The sequence below is a fragment of the Tasmannia lanceolata genome, unplaced genomic scaffold, assembly GCF_043159265.1.
Source record: "Tasmannia lanceolata isolate RefF3 unplaced genomic scaffold, GAP_Taslan_0.1 ptg000006l, whole genome shotgun sequence".
NCBI lineage: Eukaryota > Viridiplantae > Streptophyta > Magnoliopsida > Canellales > Winteraceae > Tasmannia > Tasmannia lanceolata.
This window is the reverse complement of record NW_027518683.1, coordinates 22,374,241-22,399,578: the sequence shown is the minus strand read 5'-3', so window position 1 is coordinate 22,399,578 and position 25,338 is coordinate 22,374,241. Positions and strand designations below refer to the sequence as shown.

Below are 25,338 nucleotides of genomic sequence, written 5' to 3'. Positions count from 1 at the left end.
CCCTTTTTCGAATATTTTTCACGGCAAGTGCTACATCAAATATGTCCATCATCGTCTGCCCATCACTGGCATTACCTATACAAATTTGAGTTTTTATTTACTTACATATCAAGTTTAATTCAAGTTACGCCAATTAACTTAGTGGTGATGTGAGTTCATGAATTTTATGTTAAAGTATAAAAGATTAAATAAAGCCATCTCCAATTGCTTAAGCTTTTGGAGCAATTGGTTGTTTCACATGGTATTAGAGCAAATTTCCCTGGGTTCAAAACCCCTTGACATTAAAAATCCACATGTAATAGCTAACCCAAAGGAGGGGCCACATTTGCCCCGTGTAGGCCAACCCTAAAAAGAAGGGCCACACGCTAGGGGGAGTGTTTAAGTATAAAAGATTATAACACCTTCTCCAATGGCTTAAGCTTTTGAAGTAATTGGTTGTTTCACATGGTATCAGGGAAAAGGTCATGAGTTCGAAACTCCCTGATGTTAAAAATCTACATGTAAAGGCTACGCCAAAAGAGGGGCCACATGCACAACATGTAGGCCAAACCTAAAAAGAGGGGCCACATGCGAGGGTGAGTGTTAAAGTATAAATGATTAAATAACACCATCTCTAACATCTTAAATTTTGGAGGAATTGGTTGTTTCCCATTTTATATGGTGAACCTTTATAGAACACAAAAAAATAGTGTTCCCAGATTATTGGGTGCTCTAAATCAATGAAAAGTTTGTCCCAAAATGCATACTATATAGAAGATTTTTTGGGCACAAGACCAACTTTATAATGGGTTAGATCATTCAATAATGTGGGTTCCACTACTTCCTTTCCCAGTAAGTCTGCCCTATAAAACTCATGAGTTCATATCAGATATCAATCAACAGCCCATCCCAAGATATATGAAGGTAATGGTGTGATCAAAATAGTGGAAAATTAAGCTCTGAACATTCCATGGAGGCTCACTTTATTAGGAGAAAAAAAGATTTAAGCCTTTGATTGGCTGGTCGTATAAGCTTCTTATGCATAACAAAGCTTTATAAAAGATTTGGGGCCATTATATGAAAAAAGGGAAAAATACACTTAGACCCACTGTGGTTTCTGGCACAATCAACTTAACCCCTAATGTTTAAAAAGTTACAAGTAGACCCCCTTGTGGTTTCAATTTGTGTAAGGTAGACCCTCTCAATTAAGGGTTTGTCTACGAAGGGTTAGGATGATTCGATGGAGCTGATTTTTAGGCGCACGCTATCTATATCAGGGCCTATCAAATGAACGCTTTGGATCATCCAAACAATGTAGGCCCACTGTGTGTTTTGGTAGTGTTTGGATTCGGGTATGGACCCGACTTTCCCCTTTTCCCGTGGAAATGTCATTTCCGTGACTTTTCCCGGTTAAGGTTTCCGATTAGGGGTGTAAACGATCCGAGCCGAGCCGAGCTTGGCCAGGCTCGGCTCGGCTCGTTAAGCTCAAAAGCTCGGCCAGGTTCGCGAGCGGCTCGCGAGCCTTAACGAGCTCGGATTATATTAAGTTCACACCCCTCATCTTCCCTGGACAACCCTATCTAGTGTAATTTGACTACTTTTTTTACACTATGGGGGTGGTCAAGTAACAAATGGGGTTCCAAAAATGAAGTGACATATTTTGCCTCCCCTTTCACTCCATGGACAACCCTTTTAGTGTCTATATATATATATATATATATATATATATATATATATATATATATATATATATAGAGGAAAGTGAAGCTACACCGCCGGCTTAAAATACAATGGGCCCACATTGTTTTGGTGATCCAAACCATTCATTTGATTGGCCCTCACATAGATAGGGTGTCCACCAAAAATCAGCTCCATAGGATCATCCCAACCCTTCAAACTGTGGAGGCAAAAATGGACAAATTTGTGAAGGTTTTTACACGTTCATTTTTGCCTCCACAAATCGTAGGGTTGGGATGATCCTATGGAGCTGATTTTTGGTGGACACCCTATCTATGTGAGGGCCAATCAAATGAATTCTTTAGATCACCAAAACAATGTGGGCCCATTGTATTTTAAGCCGGCGGTGTAGCTTCACTTTCCTCATATATATATATATTAAATTCTTAACAAGCCGAGCCGAGCCGAGCCTGGTCTAAATTAGGCTCGGCTCGTTAAGGATTCGAGCCGAGCTCAGCGAGCTTCCAAGCCCAAGCCAAAATTAACACCCTTATTCCCGATAGTTTATATCGGAAAACCCGACTTTTCCCCTTCTTCTCTGTACCTTTTCCGCTCCTCTCTACCGCCTGCCACCCTCCACTGTCATTGTACCTTCTTCGACCCCACACCAGGTATTCTCTCTCTCTCTCTCTCTCTCTCTCTCTCTATCGTCTTTCATTTTCACTCTTTCTCCCTTCCTTTTTAAGAAGATTGCAACAATGGTTTTGCAGATATTAAACCCTAATATGTTTTTTTCAAGCTTTATAGGGTTGTTTTTTATATAAATTTATAATTTTTTGAGCTCTATACATTTTAGGGTTTATAATTTTTTACTGGGATTTTATTTTTTGATTGGGGTTTCTGATTTTTTGATTGGGAAATTTTTATTAGGGTTCGGTTTGTTGAAGATTAGGGTTTATGGTTTCTTATTTGAAGATTAGGGTTTTAGATTTTCTGTTTTGGATTAGGATTTTTCTTTGTTTATTGGGACTGTTTGGCTTTACTTGGCTGAGGCTGAGAGTTTAGCATGCCCTCAATACTTGATCATGTAAAGTGTAAAACCACTAATTACAATCACTCGTCAACTGGTAGGATTTGCTGAATGCTACTCTCTGTATTTTCCATTCTCCGCAATGGAAAAATCAAAGAAGCGCTGCCAATAAGGGTTAAAGAATGCAGCCATAATAGCCAAAAAATCCATCAAAAGGGTTTGGGACTAAGCATTTACGGCAGCTCTCCGCTGATTTCCATCCACTGATTTTTGTTTTCCTTTTTATAGTCTTGCTTTGTTATTGTTACATGCCCCATTCCATGTACATTGTTTGCTAGGTGCTATAGCTTTTTTTTGTGTTGCAAGCCCCATTCCATGTTGTGTTTGGGGCTTCTTTTATTTATTTCGTGTTATTAATTTGTATGTGTTACAAGCCCCATTCCATGTCGTGTTTGGGGCTTCTTTTATTTGTTTTGTGTTATTGCTTGTTATGTGTTGCAGTTGGTGCAAATTTACTATCCACTTGTTGTTAGATGGACGATAGGATGACCCACTTATTTGAGACTAGGTTCTATGTGGGCATCATTCTGAATGTTAGTTTGTCATAATTTCTGTTTAACAAGTTTCTATTGAGTTTCCCTACAACGAAACACATATTTCTGTAGTTTCTGTTAGTTTCTGTCAGGTTTCTGTGCAACGAAACGCTCATGTGATGTGGCACCAGCATTCTTGAGTCCAAAGGGCATGACCTTGTAACAATAAATTCCCTTTTGGGTGCGGAAAGCGGTGAGCTCCAGGTTTTTTGTCAGGTTTCTTTTCCTTTCATTTCCTTTCCTTTCTGCCACGTCAGTTTCCTTTCCTTTTCTTCCCTTTCTTTTCCCGACGAGAGAACAAAGCCTAGAGTTCATGGCTGACCAAATTTCATCCTTGATCTCCATTAATAAAGCCCTCCATAGAGCGGTAAATGCACGGCTCAAAGGACATTCAGAGTGGGCCGGTCATTCCAAATGATCAGCCAATTACTGTTCCTACTATTGCTGAGTCTTCTGGAAGTAATCCCATCGACGTGGGAGAAGGAAACATCCAAGATGAAGGTGCGCTCGAAACCTCTGGTCAAAGCCGATGAAAGTTATTATATAAGCAGTGGTACCTGAGAAAGGAAAAATTATTTGAGCTGAAAGGAATTCAGGGTTGATAAAAGTAGTAAGTGGCTTAGAAACGTTCTCTCAAATCAACGTTCAACCGAATGTGCCCTAAATTGTTGATTTTCGTAGTCCATCTTATGCATTGATCAACATCAGTTTAATATTGGGCTGAGATCATGTGGGTCATCTCGTGTTGTGTTCGATCAACGGTCTGGATTACACATACACCTTGAATCCCTACCATTGATTCTTAAGAAGATTGTCCACCTAGGCCGTGTTCGTTTTGGATACTGAGAATTGATTTTGAATTTAAAACCGATCATTGTTAATCCCGACCCAAAATCAATTCTCAAAATCCAAACGGGCTATAGACATCCTCTACCAAACGAGGTATGTGTGACCTCCGATTGTGAATTCTCCCGATATTTCGGTGCCGAAATTCCTCAACCGGAAAAGGAGCCGATAAAAAGCTCATCCTTGTCGACTCTTCTATCTCTACCAACAACTTCGTCCTATTAATTGAAAAATTGTAAGTAGCAAAACGAGAAGCTAGGTTTCTACTTCCCAGAAACCCTAGGTTTGAATTTAACGAGGTTCATTTGAGATGAATTATTTATATAACATGCTTTGATTTGATCATAAATTGTTTTAGATATATATGTCTTTGACATTCTACTCTCACTTTGTTGTGAATTTTTGCATTTTTGTTGTTTTTGTAATGTTTCTGCAACTTCTCAATCAACACCATTGATAAATTCCTCATATCTCAGAGAACATAAGAAAAGAGAACACACACACACACACACTCTCTCTCTCTCTCTCTCTCTTTTCGAAACTCTTCTATTTTGCATATATAGGTTTACAAGAAAATTATAGTTACAAAAGTCCCATAGAAGGAAAAGCACCATAGAAGAGATAGAACACATGGCTACAAAATTTCTGCTCGGGATATGAGGAACTGTACTGACACTGCTAGGTAGGGCTAAAGGGGCTTTATCTATCTTTTTGATGGACACTAGTTTACACCTGTTTGCTTTTCTAGCACCATTTTTTGCTTCAATTTGGATCCTGAAAAAACGTTGTTGAGATTCTCTTCAATGCAAGGTCCCCCATTAGAGCACAACTGCCTTGAGAAAGCTCTGATGATGTAAGAATTTCTTTTGCTGATCCAAAGAGAGTTTCCTCAAGTTTAGGCTTGTGTTTTCATATCTTGCGGTGTCTAAAAGTCGGTGTACGCTAGATTCAAAATTGACTCAAGGATTTTAGATGAGATCTTCTTAGGAGTTGCCCTCATTGATGATGATTCTTTCTCTGTATCTCCTTTTATTTTTTTTTCACTGGTTCTTGATAAGCTCCCTGGTTGAACGTTGATTTCAGAGAATGTTTCTACGCCACTTACTACTTTTATCAACTCTGAATTTCTTTCAGCTCGAATATTTTTTCCTTTCTCAGGTACCACTGCTTATGTAATAACTTTCATCTGCGTTCATTAGATGTTTTGAGCGCACCTTCATCTCGGGTGTTTCCTTCTCCCACGTCGATGAGATTACTTCCAGAAGATTCAGTAATAGTTGGAACAGTAATTGGCTGATCATTTGGAATGACCAGCCCACTCTGAATGTCCTTTGAACTGTGTATTTATCTCTCTATGGAGGGCTTTATTAATGGAGATCAAGGGTAAAATTTGGTCAGCCATGAACTCTAGATGATTTTCTTCCTCAGTAGTTGCAACGCTAGCCTATTTCTGAGAGCTTTCCAAGCATGTCGAGGAGCTCACTCTAGCCTCTGCCAACTAGGAGGGAGGACTCCGCAGATGCGGATCCCTTTGGAAAAGAGGTTACAACCCAAGATTTGGTGGCTTTGAGTCACTGGGTTTGACGTGGGAGCTCCCTCCCCTAACGTCGATCCTAGATTACCAACAAATGGGACAACAGGAATTACAACAGAGAGATGTGCATTTGTCTTGCACATCTCCATAGCATGACCGAATTTGCGACACTTTCCTCAGTACCTGGGGAGACTCTTGTAGATAACCTTCTGCCAAACACCCTGTCCTCTTGGGATACTTAGCCACACCTTATCGTGTCGCTTCGAGCTAACATCAATGTCTACGCATAGGAGGCAACCCACGGAGAACAAGTAATCTTCGTTGATGTAGAATAATGGAAGGCTTGGCAGTGAAATTTGTTGAAGCATAAAGGAATAAATAACGCCTTCCCCGGCAGCTTAAGCTTTTGGAGTAATTGTTGTTCCCCGGCAGCTTAAGCTTTTGGAGTAATTGTTGTTTCACATGGTATCAGAGCAAAGGTCCCGAGTTCAAACCTCCTTGATAGCAAAAATCCACATGCAGTGGCCAAACCCAAAAGAGGGGCCACATGTGCCACCTGTAGGCAATCCTAAAAAGAGGGGCCCCACGTGACGGGGAGTTTTAAAGTATAAAGGATTAAATAACGCCTTCCCCAACATCTTAAGCGTTATAAAGGATTAAATAACGCCAATCCTTGGATCTTGAAGTTGCTGGCCAACCAAAAAGCAAGGAAATCCCTCGTTTCCAAATTTGAATGAGAGATGCCTACGATCCAGGATGGATACCGCTAGATCTTCAGTGAGGTGCCACTTTGCCTTGATATCCTCCTTCACGGCAGACAAAAAGGGTCTCCCATAGGAGCACTTCGTCACCAAAGCCAGCCTGAGTGGGGTGGCTTCTAGCAGAACTTCTTCATCGTTGAGAAAGAGTCCAGGCATACCAAAAGCAGTCTTGGATGGCTTCTTCACACCAAACGGCACGTTGGGGTGAAGAGGTTCCGGACAACAGCCGATATGAAGCTGCGCCAAACACTTGTATTTGTATTCAGGAGTGGAACAAAGGGCTTTTGGGCTAAAGGAGGGGGAACTCTGTAGGTGGATGTAGGTGCTCGTGGGAGAGCAGGGAATTCGGATGGGGCCGAGTCTGGACCAGCCTCCATAATGGGAAGCTCCCCACCAACAGGGATGACCAGCCTCTATGGCATTTCGACAAACAACTTGTGCTGCGAGAAAATAGCCCATGAAACCTGAAGAGTTACTAGTCTTCCAAAACCCCTGTTGCCACTTAAATATATCAGTTGGTAGCCTACATGAAGCCTGAAGAGTTACGACTTACTACATACTCTTATGATTTCAGCGCGTCAAATTTCGGAAATGAAACCAACAGGATGCCTTCTTCCAGTGGGTTTCTGAACAGTAGAAGCAATGGATTTTCTCCTCTCAATGGGGTTCCTAACAGAGGCACTAATGGGGTGACTTGTTTTGATGGGATCCCCAATGGTGGAGCTAATCAGATGACCTCTTTCGGTGGGCTTCCCCTACCTTATGATCTTCTGCAATGCTAATGCCATAGTGCTTTGGAGTTTTTTTAGGTTCTGCTATGGGCATTAGGAAAATTATAGCTTAGAGACGTGATTCCTACGAACTTTGGCTAACTATTTTTTACTCTGGATGCTTGGCATTTGGATGGAGGATTTGCAAATGCTTTTTGTGTAATTATGTCACGAATCATCACCAACTATAGTTTGGTTCTTTTTATTGGATGTAAATATTTCTTGTCGTAATTGCTTTTTGCAATCTCGAGAGTTTGGCAACATGTTGCATGGTCTTGAAATTTCTGTCAGTGTTCCATTGTGATCAATCCAGAGTCTAACCATTGATGTAAAAGTCAACAGTGTGCGAAATTTTGTGCCCATTTTCTCAATGATTTACGTATTCCATTTATCAGTTTTGGGACTAATTAGGATGTGCTGTCCTATTGAAATTTAAGTGCAATTTTTGTGTTGACTTGAATTTTTTGTCACTTCAGATTGCAAGTTTAGGCACGCATTGCCTCCATAACCCAATTGGATTGCACATACAAGTGCAAAATGTTTTTTTTGGAAAATTGACTTTAATATTTATAGATCATATAAGTACATGAGAAAGGGACCAGGAGTCCCCCATGATTACAAGCATGGAAACATCAGAACAATCTACGATGTCAAGAAAAGAAAACCTTAGCAAGGTAAAAAAGATGCTATCTATCCAACTTCCTGAACTTTCCTTAACAAGGCCAGCATACAACTTCTTTGCGATCTCCACTAGGGATCTTGAATACCTCTCCATTCTAGAACCAACCCAAACAATCTACTCCACTCCATGCTTACCCGAACTCCATCAACTTCTACCGATCAGATGATTAAACATACTATACCGAAGGGCTCCTATCAGCAGTGGCAAGTTAATAAGAAACTCGACAATAGTTGAGCAATTGCATCGTTTTATACACACATCTTGCTCCTCAGGATAGGGAAGAAAAAACATCCCGAGCGGTGAAGAACAAGGTTCCTCAAGCCCACTCTGGTGTTCCTTTACTGTCTTCCTGTTAAAGGATAAAAGATAAATAACGCCTTTCTCCAACAGCTTAAGCTTTCGGAGAAGTTGGTAAGTTAACATGGTATTAGAGCTAAAGGTCTCAAGTTCAAACCTCCTGGATAGCAAAATTCCACATGCGATGGTCGTAGACCTGGCAAACGGGTGGGTTGGGCCGGGTCAACCCGCGGGTGATGCGGGTGCGGGTCACACGGGTCGGGTGAGGAAATGACCCGCATTTTTGCGGGTCAGAATTTAGGTGACCCGCGCGGCCCGCGGGTGGGCCGGGTCAACCCGCGGGTCACCCGCAAATTCAAACAGTTGTTTATTTTGGGAAATGTTATCACTGGATTTTGATGAGGGCGGTATGGCCAACACCGTGGGATGATCCAAACCGTCCATTAGATGGCCCACAGGCTAAATAGGTGTTGCCCCAAAAATCATTTCAATAGGTTGATCCTAACCCTCCGATCTATAGAGGGTTAGGATCAAGTGATCAACCCTCTAACATTCAAATCGGAGGGTTGGGATCAACCTATGGTGCTAGCCATAACCTATTCAGGCATCAAACCCTTAAAAAATAGATTAGCATGACAAAATCACCATCCTTTGCATTAGAAAAAAAACCCATCTAACTAGATTAGCATAACAAAATCACCACCCTTAAAAAAGCCAAGTGACCCGCGGGTTGACCCGACCCGACCCGTGTTTTTGCGGGTTGGGTCACCCGCAGGTTAGTTTTGACGGGTCACTAAAACTCAGACCCGTGCCCGCAAATTTGCGGGTGGGTCGGGTCGACCCGCGGGCACGGGTCCCGTTTTCCAGGTCTAGATGGTCGACCCAAAGTGGGACCACATGTGCCACGTGTTTGCCAAGTGGGCCACATGTGTGGGGGAGTGTTAAAGTATAAAAGATAAATAACGCCTTTCTCCAACAGCTTAGGCTTTTGGAGAAGTTGGTCAGTTAACACTTCCATTTAGCACTACTGTTTAGGAAAGAACTGTCGGGACCCTGCCTTTAACAAATTCTCTAACCCCGTTAATGCTTAAGAAAGTCCTTAAAGTGAGATATCTTCTCACTCTAGCCTAGAGATACTTCTCCCCCACCAAAAACTTAACCAGAGACTTCTACTTCCAAAAAAAGTCAAGAACACTTCAAAATCCACCGAGAACTTTTCACTAAAAGACTATTAGAACCATAAAAGAGGATAAAGGATACAAAAGGGCGACCCAAAAAGATATTTACAAACATGCGAGGGAGGGAAGATTTCTGGATACTAGGGTCCGAAGACCCATCATTTTTCTACCCCTGACTCTCGCTTTTTCCCTTTTCCTCCCCTTTATCCTTTGGTGAATGGTCACCCGTCCTTGACTCAAAGACATCCCCTATCGCCAGGAAACCGTTCACCTCCTCCCCTACGCTAGCATCCTCCTCTACCCGACAAGTCTCCAGTTCTTGCGAGAGAACTACCTTTAGCCTTTCTTTCGCTCTTTGCACAGACGCCCACCTCTGCCTCCTTTCCTCTCTTTCTTCTTCAAGGGCCTTTTGAAAGAACGGGAGCTTGTATTTTGGAACACAGAGTTTTTTAAAATCTCTCAATCCCGTTAAGATGAAGAATTCCGCTATATTTTTTCTAGCATTTGCCTTGAACTGCTTCCAATCCTTCTTAAGGATCTCCATTTCTAGCTCTTTTGGTGTCGGAGGCCCTTCATAATGCCTTTTCTCCTTGAATTTTGGTGGTTTTTTTCACTTCTCATGGCTCCTCCCATTCAACCTTTTTTTTTTTTTTTTGAATGGTGCCATTCGACCTTCCTTTTCCCTTTCCTATCTTCCCCGTCACCTTTTCCTGAAGAATTAGGGTTTTCCATTAGTCCTTGGGTAGATGAATGTACTTTTTTCTTCCTATTCTTAGCTGCTTTGAGATGACCTTGAAGCTTCCTTTTAAATAGCGATAGACCGTCTTTAAAGGCCCGAGGCGTTAGAAGTTTGTGGTAATGATTATTTTTCTTGGTTTTACTGCCTCTTCTCGAGATGGAGCCTTCTTTTTTACGGCAACTCATCGAATTCCATACCGAAGGGACACGTTTTCCCCGTAAGTGACGCCTGCCCTTCTTGGCCCAATTAAACTTACCACTTGACTTATGGAAGCTCTCATTAGATTTTCTTGCGCCCTTCAAAGGTCCTGTAAATATATATCTTTACCTTTCCAAGCGTGACCAGCATCCTTCCATTGAGAGCCATTTATACTGGCCATTACTACACTATGAAAATCCTTCGATTGGATTTTCCTTCTTTTCCTAATTTTTTCTTTTTTTGACTTGACGTACGCAGCCTTGATTCCTGCAATACGGTCCGGGACCCCCCACTTGGTTTAAATTCAAAAGATTCGGGCAACGACTATTTTTCCTTGGAAATTTTTTTCCTTTGCTTGCGTTGATTGGGTTTCTCTTTGGTTGTGACATGCTACTGTTCTTATCTTTCGCCTCTTGGGAAACACTATGAGATCCTTCTTTGTTGGCTGGGCTTAGAATTTCACTAGTTAGCGTCCCTTCTCCTACCTCCTTCGTGTGTACCGTGAAGCTACTTGTACCTACTTTGAGACGAATAAAAAGAATCTGGTATTTCCATTCCGTGGATAAAACCTTAGCCGAGGCATAACTCATGCAATGATCATGGATGCCGGTCAACTGGATTTCAATTACTTGCCCCAAGTACTTCCCCAAAGCCTCGATTGTTGATGAGGTCCATGCATGAAGCGGTATATCATAGAATCTGATCCATCTAGCTTTCATTGAAGAGGTTTTCATTGGATTCCAGGGTTTCAGTGAAGAGAGGAAGTCGCCAAAAATGGCCCAATCAAGAAAGGTTTTGGTAATTGGGGAATATTCCAACGACTTTTGGCTCTTGCCCATATCTCGTCCTGGTTCCGTTTACTGTTAGTCATTGATCTCACCAAGCATTTTTTAAGGGTCAATGATCCCTCTTCAATCTGCTTGATTAGTATCCTAATCTCCGGTGGGCCTCTGTAGGGTTCGATCGAATGGGTTGTATCTTCAAAACCTCCTAGAGGGTTCCCTCCTTGCGCCACATCCAACACCTCCAACAGAGAATGCAGCTCCCAAAATTCCTGTATACACGGCATTTCCAATCCGACAGGTGGGAGGCAGCAATGATTCTCCTGCTCCTCATCCCCCTTGATCCTGCCTCTCTTCTAAAGTCTTCCAGACCATTTCGAGGAAAAAATTTCCTTACTTCCGAGGACTGATACCGATAGGGATGGGCAGCTCAGTGGAACTTTTGGGCACTGAACCTAGCCCTAAGCGCTGAGCTTCTCTGAAGAAAAAACCCATTTCTTACGGGCAAATGGCTCTTTTAATAATGTTGTTTAAGTAGAAGCTTTGAGCAAAGAGTAAACTCGCCATTTGTTAGTTTCTAAATTGTGGTGCTAAACTAATGGCGTTCTAAAAGGTGTCTGGGAATACTCTAAAAAGAAGTTGTGGAGAGGATGGGGTGCGAATGAAAGCAGAGAGATAAGTGTACGAAGAGGAATGGGTTAGATCTAGCCATTCGAATGTGATAAGAGGGCAGATTTAAAATGTCGAGCAGGTTGGGAGTTGAGATCTGGGTGTTTGAAGGGGAAATAGGTAGATCTAGGTATTCAAATGGGACTTGGGGACAAATCTAGTGTATTGGGCTGCCGTTCCAGTAGATATAAGCTTATATCTGGAGGTTTTGAACTTGAATCTGGAGGTTTAGGTTTCAAATCTGGGATGTAGGGTTGTAGATCTAGAGGTATGGTACTTCTATCTAGGTTTTTTGGTTTCAAATCTAGGCATTTGGGTTTTATATCTACGGGTTTGGGACTTAGATCGAGAGGTTTGGAACTTAGATCTAGGGTTTTGTGCTTTTAATTTAAGGTGTAGGATTGTTGATCCAGAGTTCTGGATTACTTTTTATCAGTGTTTAGGTTTGTGGGTCTACGATTTTGGGTGAGCAATCTATAAGGAGTGGTTCACAAATGGGTTGAAAGGATGGGATGAAGTAAAAGAAAAAACATGAAGAAAGTGGGTGGAAGTGATTCTTGCTTGGATCCTTTCAAGTTCAAATGCATGATCAACTTGTATCTGATACCATGAAAAACTTACTCGACTATCAAATCTCAAAGTAGAATGAAGTGAGAAATGAAGAAGAGCAACTTTACACCTACGAAATTGGAGAAATCTTCCCATTGCCTTTATAATAACATCTTGAGTCAATTACAATAATACCCCAATCTGTATAGAACATTCAGTGAGGGCGTAAAGGTAACATCCTATATAATGGTATACATGGCTATTTCTGTGTAACTTACTTGTTTACAAATGCAATTCTATGTGAAATTTACGCACCCAATAATGGTGTATATAAGTCAGCTATGTTCCACACATCATATCTATGATAGGAATATGACTTTATCTTTTATACTTGGTACTGAAATATCAGTCATGGATACAATATGGATACATGAAATATTTTGAAGTATCTTGGCATCATAGCAAAAAGATTGAATCATTAGTTTTCCATTTTACCAGGTGCTTTTTTATGTGAATGATTTTTTTTTTTGAAAGGGCACTTTTATGTGAATGATATAAGCTTAAAATCACGTGATCTCATGATGAGCATTGAGGCATTGAGGGTATCTCAAATTTAAGCATATGGATGACTTGAGTAACATTTTAGGCAATACTTATGAATGTTTTGAGCTACATTCACTTACCCATATTTTCTTTTCTATATACATCTAGAAGCGATATTTTGCCCCCATGCATGTGGATAATGGAATTTCGTGGAGACTTAGTATAAATAGTTTCTCTTCTATAAAAGCTAAAGAAATCTTGACCTGTCTCAAAAATTAATGTTTTAGAATGTGCCATCAGTTGCCAATATATTTGATTTCTTCGTGCTATTCCACAAGGAAAAGATGATTTATGAATTTTAAAATGCATGATTTCATTGTTCTGTATAGATGCCACTTTAGTTTTGAATAATTATATAACTGTTCTCTATTTATGTGATTGCATAAACAACAATTTGAAATGACGGATATCCATCGTTTCCTTGGGAGTGTTTGCTGCAGTAAGAGTTTCTATTGCTCAGTCACATTAGTAGCATTAGTGTTATTCATGAATTTTTTTTCTTTCCCAGGAGGTGATGGAAACTAAAGAAACCATGGGAGATGCAATAGATTTAACTGGGGATGGAGGTGTAATCAAGACGATTTTAAGGAAAGCCAAAGCCGATGCTGTTGGGCCAACAGAGAATCTCCCCCTTGTTGATGGTTTGTTATTTTCAACCTTCACTTCTTACTTGGTTAGGTTTCGTGTAGAGAAAATTTGGAAAGAGATAGGGAAATGGTCATTAGTATTAACGAGCTGCTTTACTATTGTTAAGTTTCTGCCGTCTGTTATTTCTCTTATAAAACTTGTTCAACTATTATCTGTTTTAACTTTGCTATTGGACAAAACAGTTATGGTGCAGCAGCAATAAAATAGCAATCGCAAGTTTCAAACTTCAATTCTGACCCAAAACAAAACTAGACACATTCCTCAATAAAAGACAACGAAAGTAAGATATGGTGCTGTATTAAAGAGTATAAGAAATTCGAACTCAAGAACACAACTAAGAGAAGACGAAGAAATTGAGAGCAATGCTCAACCGAATTGATATAGTATCAATTACATAAGTTCATCAAAATCCAAAATCCCCTTCTGCAACTGGTTTCTAAACCTATAAATGAAAAACTATAAGAGAAAATTCGTGCAAGCTCCTCCACTAACTAGCTTAGGGACTTACATATCACAAATTGCATTGGAACTCGCAAAAATTGACTAGCTTGGGAACCCACAGACACTGTCCACTAAAGCAGGCATAACTGTTTTTGAAAATGGACAATTTTATTGAATATCGGCTGGGACAAGTTGTCCCCTCCATATTACGAAAATGGATCCAAGATCCAAGTACATTCCTTGAAAGGATTACAACGGTCTAAGAACTATAGTTTCCTCCCTTAAGACTCCTGCTTTAGCTAAACCGTCCGCATCCTCATTTGCCGATCTTCGCCGGTGCTCAATTCTAGGGTTCAGCAACCTTATAAGATCAAGAATTTCCACTATCACGTCCTGAAGACTACAGGGCCCTTTTGAAGTACCCGAAGCCCAGCCCACTGCATTTGTCGAGTCCTCTTCTACTATTAAAGGTCCCAGATTATTCTCGTATGCCCATCGCAGTCCAAAAAGAAGAGCCTTGATTTCTGCGTCCTTCGCATCACAAATTCCGGCTGCCGAGAAAGACATAATGATAGATTGTTTGTCGTCCCTGATTAGACCCCCAATCCCTGCCCTTCTCGGATTTCCTACCGAACTTCCATCAAAATTGAGTTTGAGCCATCCATTTAGGTTTAGGTTTAGTTCGGATCTCTCTATCCCAGATGATAGCCCACCAATTGCTTATCAAATCCGCCACACCATAGGGTAATTTCTTTTTATTGTTGGCCCATGCAATAAGCTCTACCTTGATATCTGTCAGTGTACTCAAAGGGCATAACTCTCCAACTACTTCTCCGATTTTCAAGCTCTTGTATTCGTTAAAACAGCACAATAATACCTACAACTCTCTAGCTTACCACTTTCCAAGATTTTGCCATCTAGAAGTCCAAAAATCAGGTTAAAAAACGGGCTGCATCATTATGGCTGGAATGCACATTGGAACTCCACCCAAGCCACCTAGGCATGACATGGCTGCCATGTTGGCACTGCATCAGTAAACAACAGAGAAAAGGAAAAGCTACGAAATTTGGAGATAAGATGTGAAGAATTGAGAGGACAGAAGCGGGAAGAAGGCAAAATGTGTGAGGTATTCAGACAAAACCTTTGAGTACAATTACTTATATTATGTTTATTGGATCCCTCAAGCTGAATAATTCATTGAAACATATTCAGCTAGTTAACCAAGTCTGTGTGGTGTTGTCAGACAAACCATTTGTGAACAAATTTGCAATGTGATCTCCATCAGAGACATGTAATGGAATAATCTCCTGACCCTTATTTTGCACGATTGAAATGAAATTTTATTTCCTTATGCTTAGTCCTCGCATGGAAAAGTTGATTTTGTGACATCTTTATGGCACTCTACTTATCATAGGAAAGAGTGTGAGAACCAGAGTGGAGATGTTACTCTAATAAATGTTTTCTCCATGTAAGCTCTGTATTGACTGATGATGCTAGATGTGGCTACTGTTCTCTTGATGCTACTCCAAGAGACTAAACTCCCATTACCCATAACACAATATCCTGTAATTGACCTTATGGTATTTTGGTAATTTGTCTCTCATAGAACAGCCCACGGTCCTTTGTTACAGTTATGTATCTTGTAATTCTTTTAGCTGCTTGTAAATGTTGGCCTGCTTGTAAATATTAGCTCTCTTCTCCTTGGGTGGCAATCTGGTCCCTTCAGTGACACAGGTAGAGCATTATGGTCAACCTTTCCCTACATGTTATCCATAACATGGAGCGTCTGGAAGGAATGTAACATACGGATATTTGAGGAAAAAAGTAAAACTTCTGGCCGCCTGGCTTTGGACATAAAAGTGGAATTAGTTTCATGGACAAAGGCTAAGAAACGAATTCCTTATGGGATGGGAGATCTTATAAGGAATTGGTGGTCAGTTATATGGGACAGAGCAATCAGAACCAAGCCTAAACATAAATGGGTACCACCCCCACTGGGGTGGCTAAAACTTAACAGAACAATCAGAACTAAGCCTAAACATAAATGGGTACCACCCCCACTGGGGTGGCTAAAACTTAACTTTGACGGTTGCTCCCTCGGTAATCCAGGGAAGGCTGGTATAGGGGAGTCATTAGAAATTCTAACTGGTTATGACTTTTTCCCGACCGGCTGGTATTTGTGATACAAACGAAGTGGAAACCAGGGCTCTCCTCTTCGGATTGCGATGGGCTTTCGAGAATAACCAACATCCCTTAATTGTTGAAGTTGACTCTAGCCATGCCGTAGCCTGAGCCTCTGGTATCTCAAAGGGACCTTGGAAACTGCAGGAATTGGTTGCGGAAATATTGGATTTGATAAGGGTGCTTGATCCGAGGATTGAACATTGTAGCGATCGGCGAATGAGGTAGCTGATAGCCTAGTAGTTTAGGACATTTTACTTTTCCTTACTTTTTGTATCTTCGAATTGGCCTCCGGTGTGCCCGTGCCTTTACTCCTTAATATTTTATAAAGCAGGGTGGGACTCCTGGTCCCGAATGCTATCTTAATATTAATGAAATACGTCATTTTTCAAAAAAAAAAAAATGTTGGCATACAAGATACGCTACATACGTAATGTTGGGTCTGGTAAATGTAGGTATTGTAGTGCCCCAGCTCTGTACTATGATAGATCTTTGGATCCTTATCTTTCCTCCGATATTATTTGTTGGAATATGGAAGCTAGAGTTAGAGAGAGGAAGAAGAGGAATGGAGATATGGAGAGTCTCCACTAGGGAGCTCCTTATGAATATGATGCATATATAGGCCCAAATAGTGTAAGTGATGTACAATGACCACAATACCCTCTTTTCTAAGACTAATGACTAAACTGCCCTTGTAAATTATTCAACACTCCCCCTCAAGCTGCAGTGTATATACTATGAAACTCCGGCTTGCTACAGAGAACTACAACAAACAGCTAAAAAATACAACAACAATGGACCATACAACTACAATAAGCTCATACACACATCCAGCTTGGGTATAACACTCAACCTCAAGCTAGTGTGGTGAATACATAAGGAAAACATAATAAAAGATTATGGCCACCATGAGATTACGGTCGTCGAGATCAACGGCCACAAAAAAAGGAATAGCTCCCCCTGAAGTAGCACTATGGCGAGAGCAGTCACAACCGAGTCTTCTCCTGAATGAGAACCCGACAAATAAGTCTGGAACCGCGAAGGATCGAACTGTGCACCTCGGCAGGGGAATAACAACTATCCATCGAGCAAACAGGCACACCAAAGGTGCGCACGTGAGCAACGGCGAAGCACCACGAGCAGGAACACCAGCTAAGCAGCACCACCCCAATAGAAGATAACCACCGATGAGAAAACCATCGGAGACAAGGTCGATGGGGAAACCATCGCCTAGAGAGAAGAAGAGATAGAGAAGATAGCCAACCAACAAGGGGAAACCATCGTCTGGTGACAAGGTCGACGGCATGAACATCGTCACCTGATGACAAAAAGAAAAGGAGGAAAAAGATAAACCAACCAACGATGGGGACACATCGTCTGAGACTAGGTCGACGGCTTGAACATCGTCACCTAAAAAGAGTTGACCAACGATAGGGAAACCATCATCCGGAAAAGAGAGGTCTACGGGAAAAGACCATCGCCTGTAAAAGAGCCGACCAAAGATGGATATGGAAGCCATTGCTCGGAAAAGGAGGGAGAAGATAACCAATCAACGATGGGGAAACCATCGTCTGGAGACAAGGTTGACGGCATGAACATCGTCGCCTGAAAAGAAGCCGACCAACGATGGGGACACCATCGCCCGGAAAAGAGAGGTCGACGGGAAAAGTTCGTCGCCTGTAAGAGAGCCGACCCAACAATGGATATGGAAGTCATTGCCTGGAAAAATGGGATACGGCATAAAGCGGAGAAGACAAAGACTGACTATGGAGCACTACGACACCCCCTGGGCGAAACTACATGAGCCCAGATAAGACAAGAAAAAACAAGGAAGACGGTAACAACTACCAAGGGGATGAACGGAGATCATAAAGAGAAGATGGTAACACTCTCCCTCAGACAAGAAATGGAGCTAATTGACTTGCCATTAGAAGGAGCACGTTATACTTGGTCAAACAATCGAGCGTTTAGTAATGTGCCAGCTGGATCGGGTTCTTCTAACCTCAAATTGGGAAGATCGATTTTCTTTGATTACTCATAGGGTTTTCCCTAAATTTCTGTCTCACCATAATTCTATTGTATTGGAAATCTCAGAATTCTCTGGAGGCCCACGTCCGTTTAGATTCAATCTAGATCTTTTTGAAATTCCGGGAGTAGATGAAAAAGTCAAGCGATGGTGGGACGAGATCTCGATACAAGGCTGGAAGGGATATATTCTTTGCAAAAAGCTCAAGGCTATAAAACAGAAAATAAAAGAATGACAAAAAAATGATGGATGAGGAGCTTAGATATAAATTCCGTTCCGTTCCGGCCGGAACGGACCGGAATTCCGGTTCCGGACCGGATTCCGGAACGGAATGGGCATATTTTCCGTTCCGGTCGGAATTCCGGTCCGTTCCGGTCGTTCCGGCCGGAATTCCGGTTTCCGGCGGAATTCCGGCCGGAATGGCCGGAATTCACTATTCCGGCCGGAAATGCTGAAAATTTCAAAAAAATTCGAAAAAATTCAAAACAAATTCAAAAAAATTACAAAAATGCCATTAAGGCCGTTGGAGAGTGTATTTTACAGATTTACCCTCGTTTTATTACCGTTTTATAGTTGTTGGGAGGGCATTTTTCGTCTTTTTCCAAAAAATTCGAAATAAAATAGTAAAAAAATCCAAAAAATTACAGAAATGCCATTATAGCTGTTGGGACTGTTTTTTTACAGATTTGCCCTCGTTTTATGACCGTTTTATAGTTGTTAGGAGGGCATTTTTTGTCTTTTTCCAAAAAATTCGAAATAAAATAAAAACAAAATCCAAAAAATTACATAAATTCATTTATGGTTGTTGGGGAGTGTATTTTACATAACAGAAAGTTTCGACCGGAACGCCGAACGAAACGGCCGGAATACCGGAACGTTCCGTTCCGGTAGCCAAAACGGAACGGCGACCGGAACGGAATTTATAACTAAGATGAGGAGACTAAATGTAAGGCAGAGACGTTGATTGCTTTGGGGTTTTTGGAAGAAAAAGAAGGTGCTAACTCTCTTACTCATAGGGTTTTCCATGAGAGAAAATAGAAAGAATACAGCTTCTGGAAAAATATGAGGAGATTCTACGTAGAGAAGAGATTAAATGGCTTAAAAAATCAAGGGCCACATGGCTTAAAGAAGGAGACATGAATACAAAATTTTTCCACAATGGCGAATTCAAGGCGGTGAACCAATACTATCTTGAGCCCGAAGGAGGGGAGCTCGTTAATTGAAGATATGGGATTAATTAAACAGAGAATTATTGATTTCTACCAATCTTTATATTCAAAATCGGTGGAATGGCGGCCGAAAGCAGAAGGGCTTCAATTCAAATGTATCAGTCTTGGACAACGGATTTCTTTGGATCGAGATTTCACAGAGGAAGAATTGGAAATTGCAATTTTCTCCATGGCAAGGGACAAAGCTCCGGGACTGGATGGTTTTCCAATGGCTTTCTTCCAGAGGTTCTGGGGTATTATGAAGGAAGTTATTATGGCATTTTTTCTTGGGTTTCAGGAGGCATAATTAGCGAAGCGGCCAGAGCAACATTCATAGCGCTAATTCCGAAAAAAGAAGGGGGTGATAGGGATAAAAGACTTCAGACCAATTAGTCTTATCCACAACATTCCGAAGATTGTTTCCAAATTGCTCGCTCCTTGATTGATTGTAATTTTTTCTTTGTTCCTTCAGGACCACCTCGGTTCTGTTTTTCATATATATAATATTCTGCCCCTTTTCAAAAAAAAGGGTGAAGAGTTGTATGGGAAACATAATCTCTCAATTTCAGGGAGCTTTTGTGGATTCTAGGCTAATTCTGGATGGAGTCCTAATAGCTAATGAGATCATAGATTCGGTCAAGCGAAGTAGTGGTTTCGGTCTAATCTTCAAGATTGATATTGAAAAAGCCTATGATCATATCGACTGGGAGGTTGTCGATTTCATCCAAGAACGTATGGGTTTTGGGAATAAATGGCGAATGTGGACGAGATCGTTAATATCAAATAATAGCTTTTCAATTCTCATTAATGGCTCGACAGAAGGTTTCTTTAAGAGCTCCAGGGGGCTGCCTCAGGGTGACCCGCTAGCTCCCTATCTTTTCATCATGGTGGTGGAAGCTTTCAGTCTAATGTTGACCAAAGCTGGGGGAATCTGGTTTATTTCATGGCTTATCGGCAGGGCCAAGAGCTGATAAGGTTACACATCTACAATTTGCAGATGATATTCTTGTATTTTTGCAATTTACCCCTCAGGCGATTCCTAATGTCATAAGAATCTTTAAATGGTTTGAGGCAATTTCGGGCCTCAAAATCAATTTTGCCAAGAGTATGCTGTTGGGCATTAATATGGAGCAGCAAAACATCTTGAATTTGGCGGCATCTATGGGTTGTATTGCTGGGGTTTTCCCGGTATCATACTTAGGATTGCCACTGGGCTTTGGTATACCGTCGACGTCGCAATGGGATCTGGTAGTTGAAAGGGTGGAACAGAAGCTTGCTACCTTGAAGAAAAGATACATATCATTAGGAGGCAGAATAATGTTGATAAAAGTAGCCCTAGCCAATATGCTAGTGTACTTCATGTCGCTCTTTAAAATCCAGGTGAAGGTGGCACTACGCATAGAAAAATTACAAAGAGACTTCCTTTGGGACGGCAGTGGGGAATCTAAAAAATTACGTCACCTAATGAATTGGGACACAGTAACTAAATCCAAAAGAGATGGTGGACTGGGAATAGGTAAGCTTCGACTGCGTAACAAATCATTGCTTAAGAAATGGCTTTGGCGTTATGGTAATGAAAAGGCTCTTTGGCGCACTGTGGTTGACGCTAAATAGGGTATGGAAAAGGAATATTGGACCATCAAAAATCTGATTGCTGGGAAGGGATCGGGCTCTTGGAGGTTGATTTGCTCGGTCAGGGATGACTTCGTTCAAAGAATTAGATTTAAAGTGGGATAAGGAAAAGAGGTCAGATTCTGAAAGGATCTCAGGTATGACAAAATGTTGCTCTCGGTTGACTATCCAAGGCTATATCGGATTGCAGTTAACCAAGAAGCTTTGGTGGTGGATTATCTTAAACGAGAAGGAGATTTTTGGGACATACATTTGCGAAGGGATCTTAAAGATGAGGAAATACAGGATCTTGAGCAACTTCTCCTACAGTTACAATCAGTGTACTACTCCAAATCAGCAGAAGATGAGCTCCTATGGGCACCAGAATCTAATGGCGTATTTATGGCAAAACATTTTTTGCAGAGCTGCATTCGGAACAAAAGTCGGACAAGAGGCGCATCTGGGACTCCTTGGCTCCACTAAGAGTGGTTGCTTTTGGGTGAACTTTGGTCCGTAGAAAGATAAACACCTGTGATTGTCTGAAGAAAAGACACTTCAGTCTTGCAAGCATGTGTTCTCTGCCACCAACATGAGGAAACGCTAGATCACTTGATGTTTCATTGTCCTTTCTCCTATCAAATTTGGATACGAGCAATTGGTGCTTTTGGAATGTGTTGGGTTTGTCCGCAATCTATTAGTTCGCTTCTTATTTATTGGAGGGGAGGTCCTTTTGGAGAGATAGGAAAACTTCTCTGGGCCACCTTCCCGTATGCTATTGTATGGAACATTTGGAAGGAGCGAAATAGGTGTATTTTTGAAGATCAGAGTAGATCTCTGGGGCTTTTGGCGACTAATATTAAAGTTGAACTGATTACATGGGCTAAGAATAAAAAGAAACTACCTTATGGAGTGGGGGATCTGATAAGGAACTGGTGGGCAATCTTTTGGGATAGAGCGATCCGAATTAAACCTAAACCAAAGTGGTTGGCCCCGCCGAGTAGGTGGCTCAAATTCAATTTTGATGGAAGTTCGGTAGGAAACCCTGGCAGGGCAGGGGATTGGAGGCCTCATCAGGGATGATAAACTATCGATCATTATGTCCTTTACGGGTCCAGTAGGAATTTGTGATGCAAATGAGGTAGAAATCAAGGCTCTACTTTTTGGATTGCGATGGGCTTACGAGAACAACTTGCGATCTCTAATAGTGGAAGGGGACTCGACGAATGCAGTGGGTTGGGCCTCGGGTATTTTAAAAGGGCCCTGGCGCCTCCAGGATGTCATAGCGGAAGTCCATGACCTCATAAGGGTGTTGCAACCGAGAATTGAGCATCGGAGAAGATCGGTGAACGAAGAGGCAGATGTTTTAGCCAAAGCAGGAGTGCTAAAGGGGAGGATACCGCAGTCTTTACATCTTTGTAATCCTTTTAAGGATTGTACTTGGACTGTGATCCAATTTTGTATAATGGCGGGACAACTTGTCCCAACCACTATTCAATAAAATGTCAATTTAAAAAAAGAAAAGAAAAGATATAACGAACCAATACCTGAAGTTAGATTCACTGTACCCGAATTTCATTCAGTGGCTCTTTGCATCAGTGGCAGTTCTAGATTCTCTGTACCTAGGTTCGTTATCATAGGCTCATAGGTGATTTCTGTAAATTGTTTCAGGAATAACTGATATTTAATCATCACAGGCTATTGAAAATGTGCTGAAAATTCAGGTATTCTTGAAATGTGGTTCGATATATTTAGAACTGCCAATGAACGTACCACTGTGTTTAATATTTGGTTACAACTCCATTTACCCCCTTATATTCTTTACTATACCTTTGGTTTTCCTTTTTATGCTATTGAATACTTTATAAAGTTTGTGTTTCTTTAAACAGCACCTTCACAGTCCATTCATGTGAACAACCAGTCTCCTTGATATTTTTGGTACATAGGCCTAATCACTCCTTTTTTTTTTTTTTTTTGAATGGCAGGCCTAATTCCTCCTGTTATACTGTAACCTGCCATCTATACTTTGCAAATAGACAATGCAACTCCATTTACTCAAATGGTATCATGGTCATGCTTGACATGCTATTTCTTTATCTAGCTCATTCATCCAACTATTACATGCAGTATATAAGTTGTGTACATTTACCATAGATTACACTTCATTATTAAACTCACATATACATTCTCCTCAGGCAGACACCAATGAGTGAATTCTGATTAAAACAGCATACTTTCCCTAAAGATTGTTTAGTATGTTGAACAGTTCATTACGAAGGCACCCTTTCTGAGACTAGTGAAGTTTTCGATACTACTCATGAAGACAACACAATATTCTCTTTTGAGCTTGGAAAGGGCACTGTCATCAAGGCTTGGGACATTGGTTTGAGAACCATGAAGGTAAGCCTTTGCAGACATATGAATATCCGTAGTTCAGTACAATAATCAATACTAAATATATAATGGGAAATCATGGGTGGCCATGACAATCCCGTATTTACTTACCGTTGAAGAGGTATGCCAACCTTAAGTGCCATTATGGGCACCTCCTGTTGCCTGTGCGAGGTGCGTAGGCTTAGCAAGCTTCACCTTATAAATGTTTCTCTATAGTTGTCAAATACCTTACATTATAATGTTGGTTGTTGTTGGATCAAATATCAAGGGTGGGTATCCTGACTACGCACAGCTAAGCGCGTGTCCGTATAAAAATTCATATTATATATGCCCAAGTTAGATCATTTAGATCGCATATTAACAGAAGCTGATTGGGTAGTTGACTCATAAATTTAAGCTCTTGTTTTGGTCACTATTTTTACCTAATAAAAATTTAGTCATAGAAGCACTTTTTTTTTTATGAATCATGTTTTGCATAGCACATGCTGTTTTCTTGTGTTTGTAACAGTTGTTTTTGCTTCTTCAAGGTTGGGGAGATTGCAAAACTCACTTGCAAGCCAGAATATGCTTATGGAACCGCTGGTTCTCCACCGGAAATTCCTCCAGAGTAATACTCGATTATTTTATCTGTTTTACACCATGTGGTTCTATTTCAGCATATATTGTGCATCCATGAAAGCACGTAATGAGTGATAGTTCTCCATGTGATACAGTGCAACTCTTATTTTCGAGGTGGAGTTAGTGGCCTGTAGGCCCCGGAAGGGTTCAAGTATTGGTAGTGTGTCCGATGAAAAGGCTAGGCTACAGTACGTGAGATTTTTATGTTTCCTGCTAAAGTTCCTATTTTCCAATTATTCTAAGCATCAAATTCCTACTTTTTAGTATGGCCACCAATTGGAACCCCAGCTTGATGAACATGTACACCCATTGTTACCTAAAGATTTTCGCAGAATATAGTTTATGCATAGGAGCACTCCTCCATACTATAATAAACATCTAACTAGAATATTGTATATATAAAGATCATCTCTATACCACAATAACTGCTTAATTATTTTAGCAGCGTGTTTAACTTTTTTACAAAGTCCTCTTACTTTAAGACGATCATCGCTGGCTTTTTAAGGTCTGATCAATCTTCTGATATCCAATTGATCATCACCGACTTTACCTCTTATTTTTCTATGTAGACTGCAAATTTCTAACATTAAAAACCCGTACAGGTGTGGCTCTTTGGCTTAAAGTCATGGTTATGCTCCCCTTTGACACGAGTTCGAATCCCCTGGGCTTACCCGATGCGCGTGGTTTACTGGTGATTGCGCGCATCCATAGGGAATAGTCCCTCCCTAAAAATTGGGGTTGGGATACCCTATGTCAATAATAAAAAAAAAAAAAAAAAAACCTACTTCTGATATCCAATAATAACATGCGCTCAAGATACAGAAGTTGAAATTCGTTGACTGACATGATTGTTTAACTTCAAATCAGGGAACTAAAGAAGCAGAGGGAGATAGCTGCAGCAACCAAGGAGGAAGAGAAAAAGAAGAGAGAAGAAGCAAAAGCTGCTGCCGCGGCACGTGTGCAAGCAAAATTGGATGGCAAGAAGGTTCATGGAAAGGGCAAGGGGAAAGGAAAATAGTCTCCATTCCTCCACTAAATACAGCTCTCAAAGGAATCACAAGGCAAAACCTTTGAAAGGCATTTTCTTGTCAATGAGACCACCACAATAGAAACAAACAAGAAACTATGTTCCCCTTTCATGGAGTTAGTTTATGTACAACAGCAATCGTCCAATAATATATATTTATCTTGGATGAGATCACGGTTCTTATTACATATATCAGATATCTATAGCATTAGCGATGAAAAGTAGTCCTCGAATTCTTGATCAATGGTTGGTTTCTTGGCATCTCGTCGAGCTTCTGCAAACCCAAAAAAAAAAAGTTTA

At 40.9% G+C, this 25,338-nt stretch overlaps 2 protein-coding genes across 3 annotated transcripts in view; one reads left to right on the top strand and one right to left on the bottom strand.

Annotated features, from left to right (window-relative positions):
- The first annotated feature begins 2,171 nt into the window (after nucleotides 1-2,171).
- On the top strand, nucleotides 2,172-25,207 carry LOC143880110 (FKBP-like peptidyl-prolyl cis-trans isomerase family protein). Of its 2 annotated transcripts, XM_077382863.1 has the most exons (6): nucleotides 2,173-2,327; nucleotides 13,396-13,528; nucleotides 23,266-23,399; nucleotides 23,921-24,000; nucleotides 24,107-24,199; nucleotides 24,879-25,207. In XM_077382863.1, the coding sequence occupies exons 2-6, from the start codon at nucleotides 13,402-13,404 to the stop codon at nucleotides 25,027-25,029; spliced, it is 585 nt and encodes a 194-aa protein (XP_077238978.1). In that variant the 5' UTR covers nucleotides 2,173-2,327; nucleotides 13,396-13,401; the 3' UTR covers nucleotides 25,030-25,207. The 2 variants fall into 2 exon arrangements, with proteins under 2 accessions (XP_077238979.1, XP_077238978.1); XM_077382864.1 differs by lacking the exon at nucleotides 24,107-24,199 and having other exon boundaries at nucleotides 2,172-2,327.
- LOC143880109 (putative protein S-acyltransferase 16) overlaps nucleotides 25,016-25,338 on the bottom strand; it is a 32,343-nt gene continuing 32,020 nt past the window's right edge. Inside the window, exon 9 of the mRNA XM_077382862.1 lies at nucleotides 25,016-25,312. The gene's annotated coding sequence lies outside the window, so the exon portion shown is untranslated. The remainder of the gene's footprint in view (nucleotides 25,313-25,338) is intronic.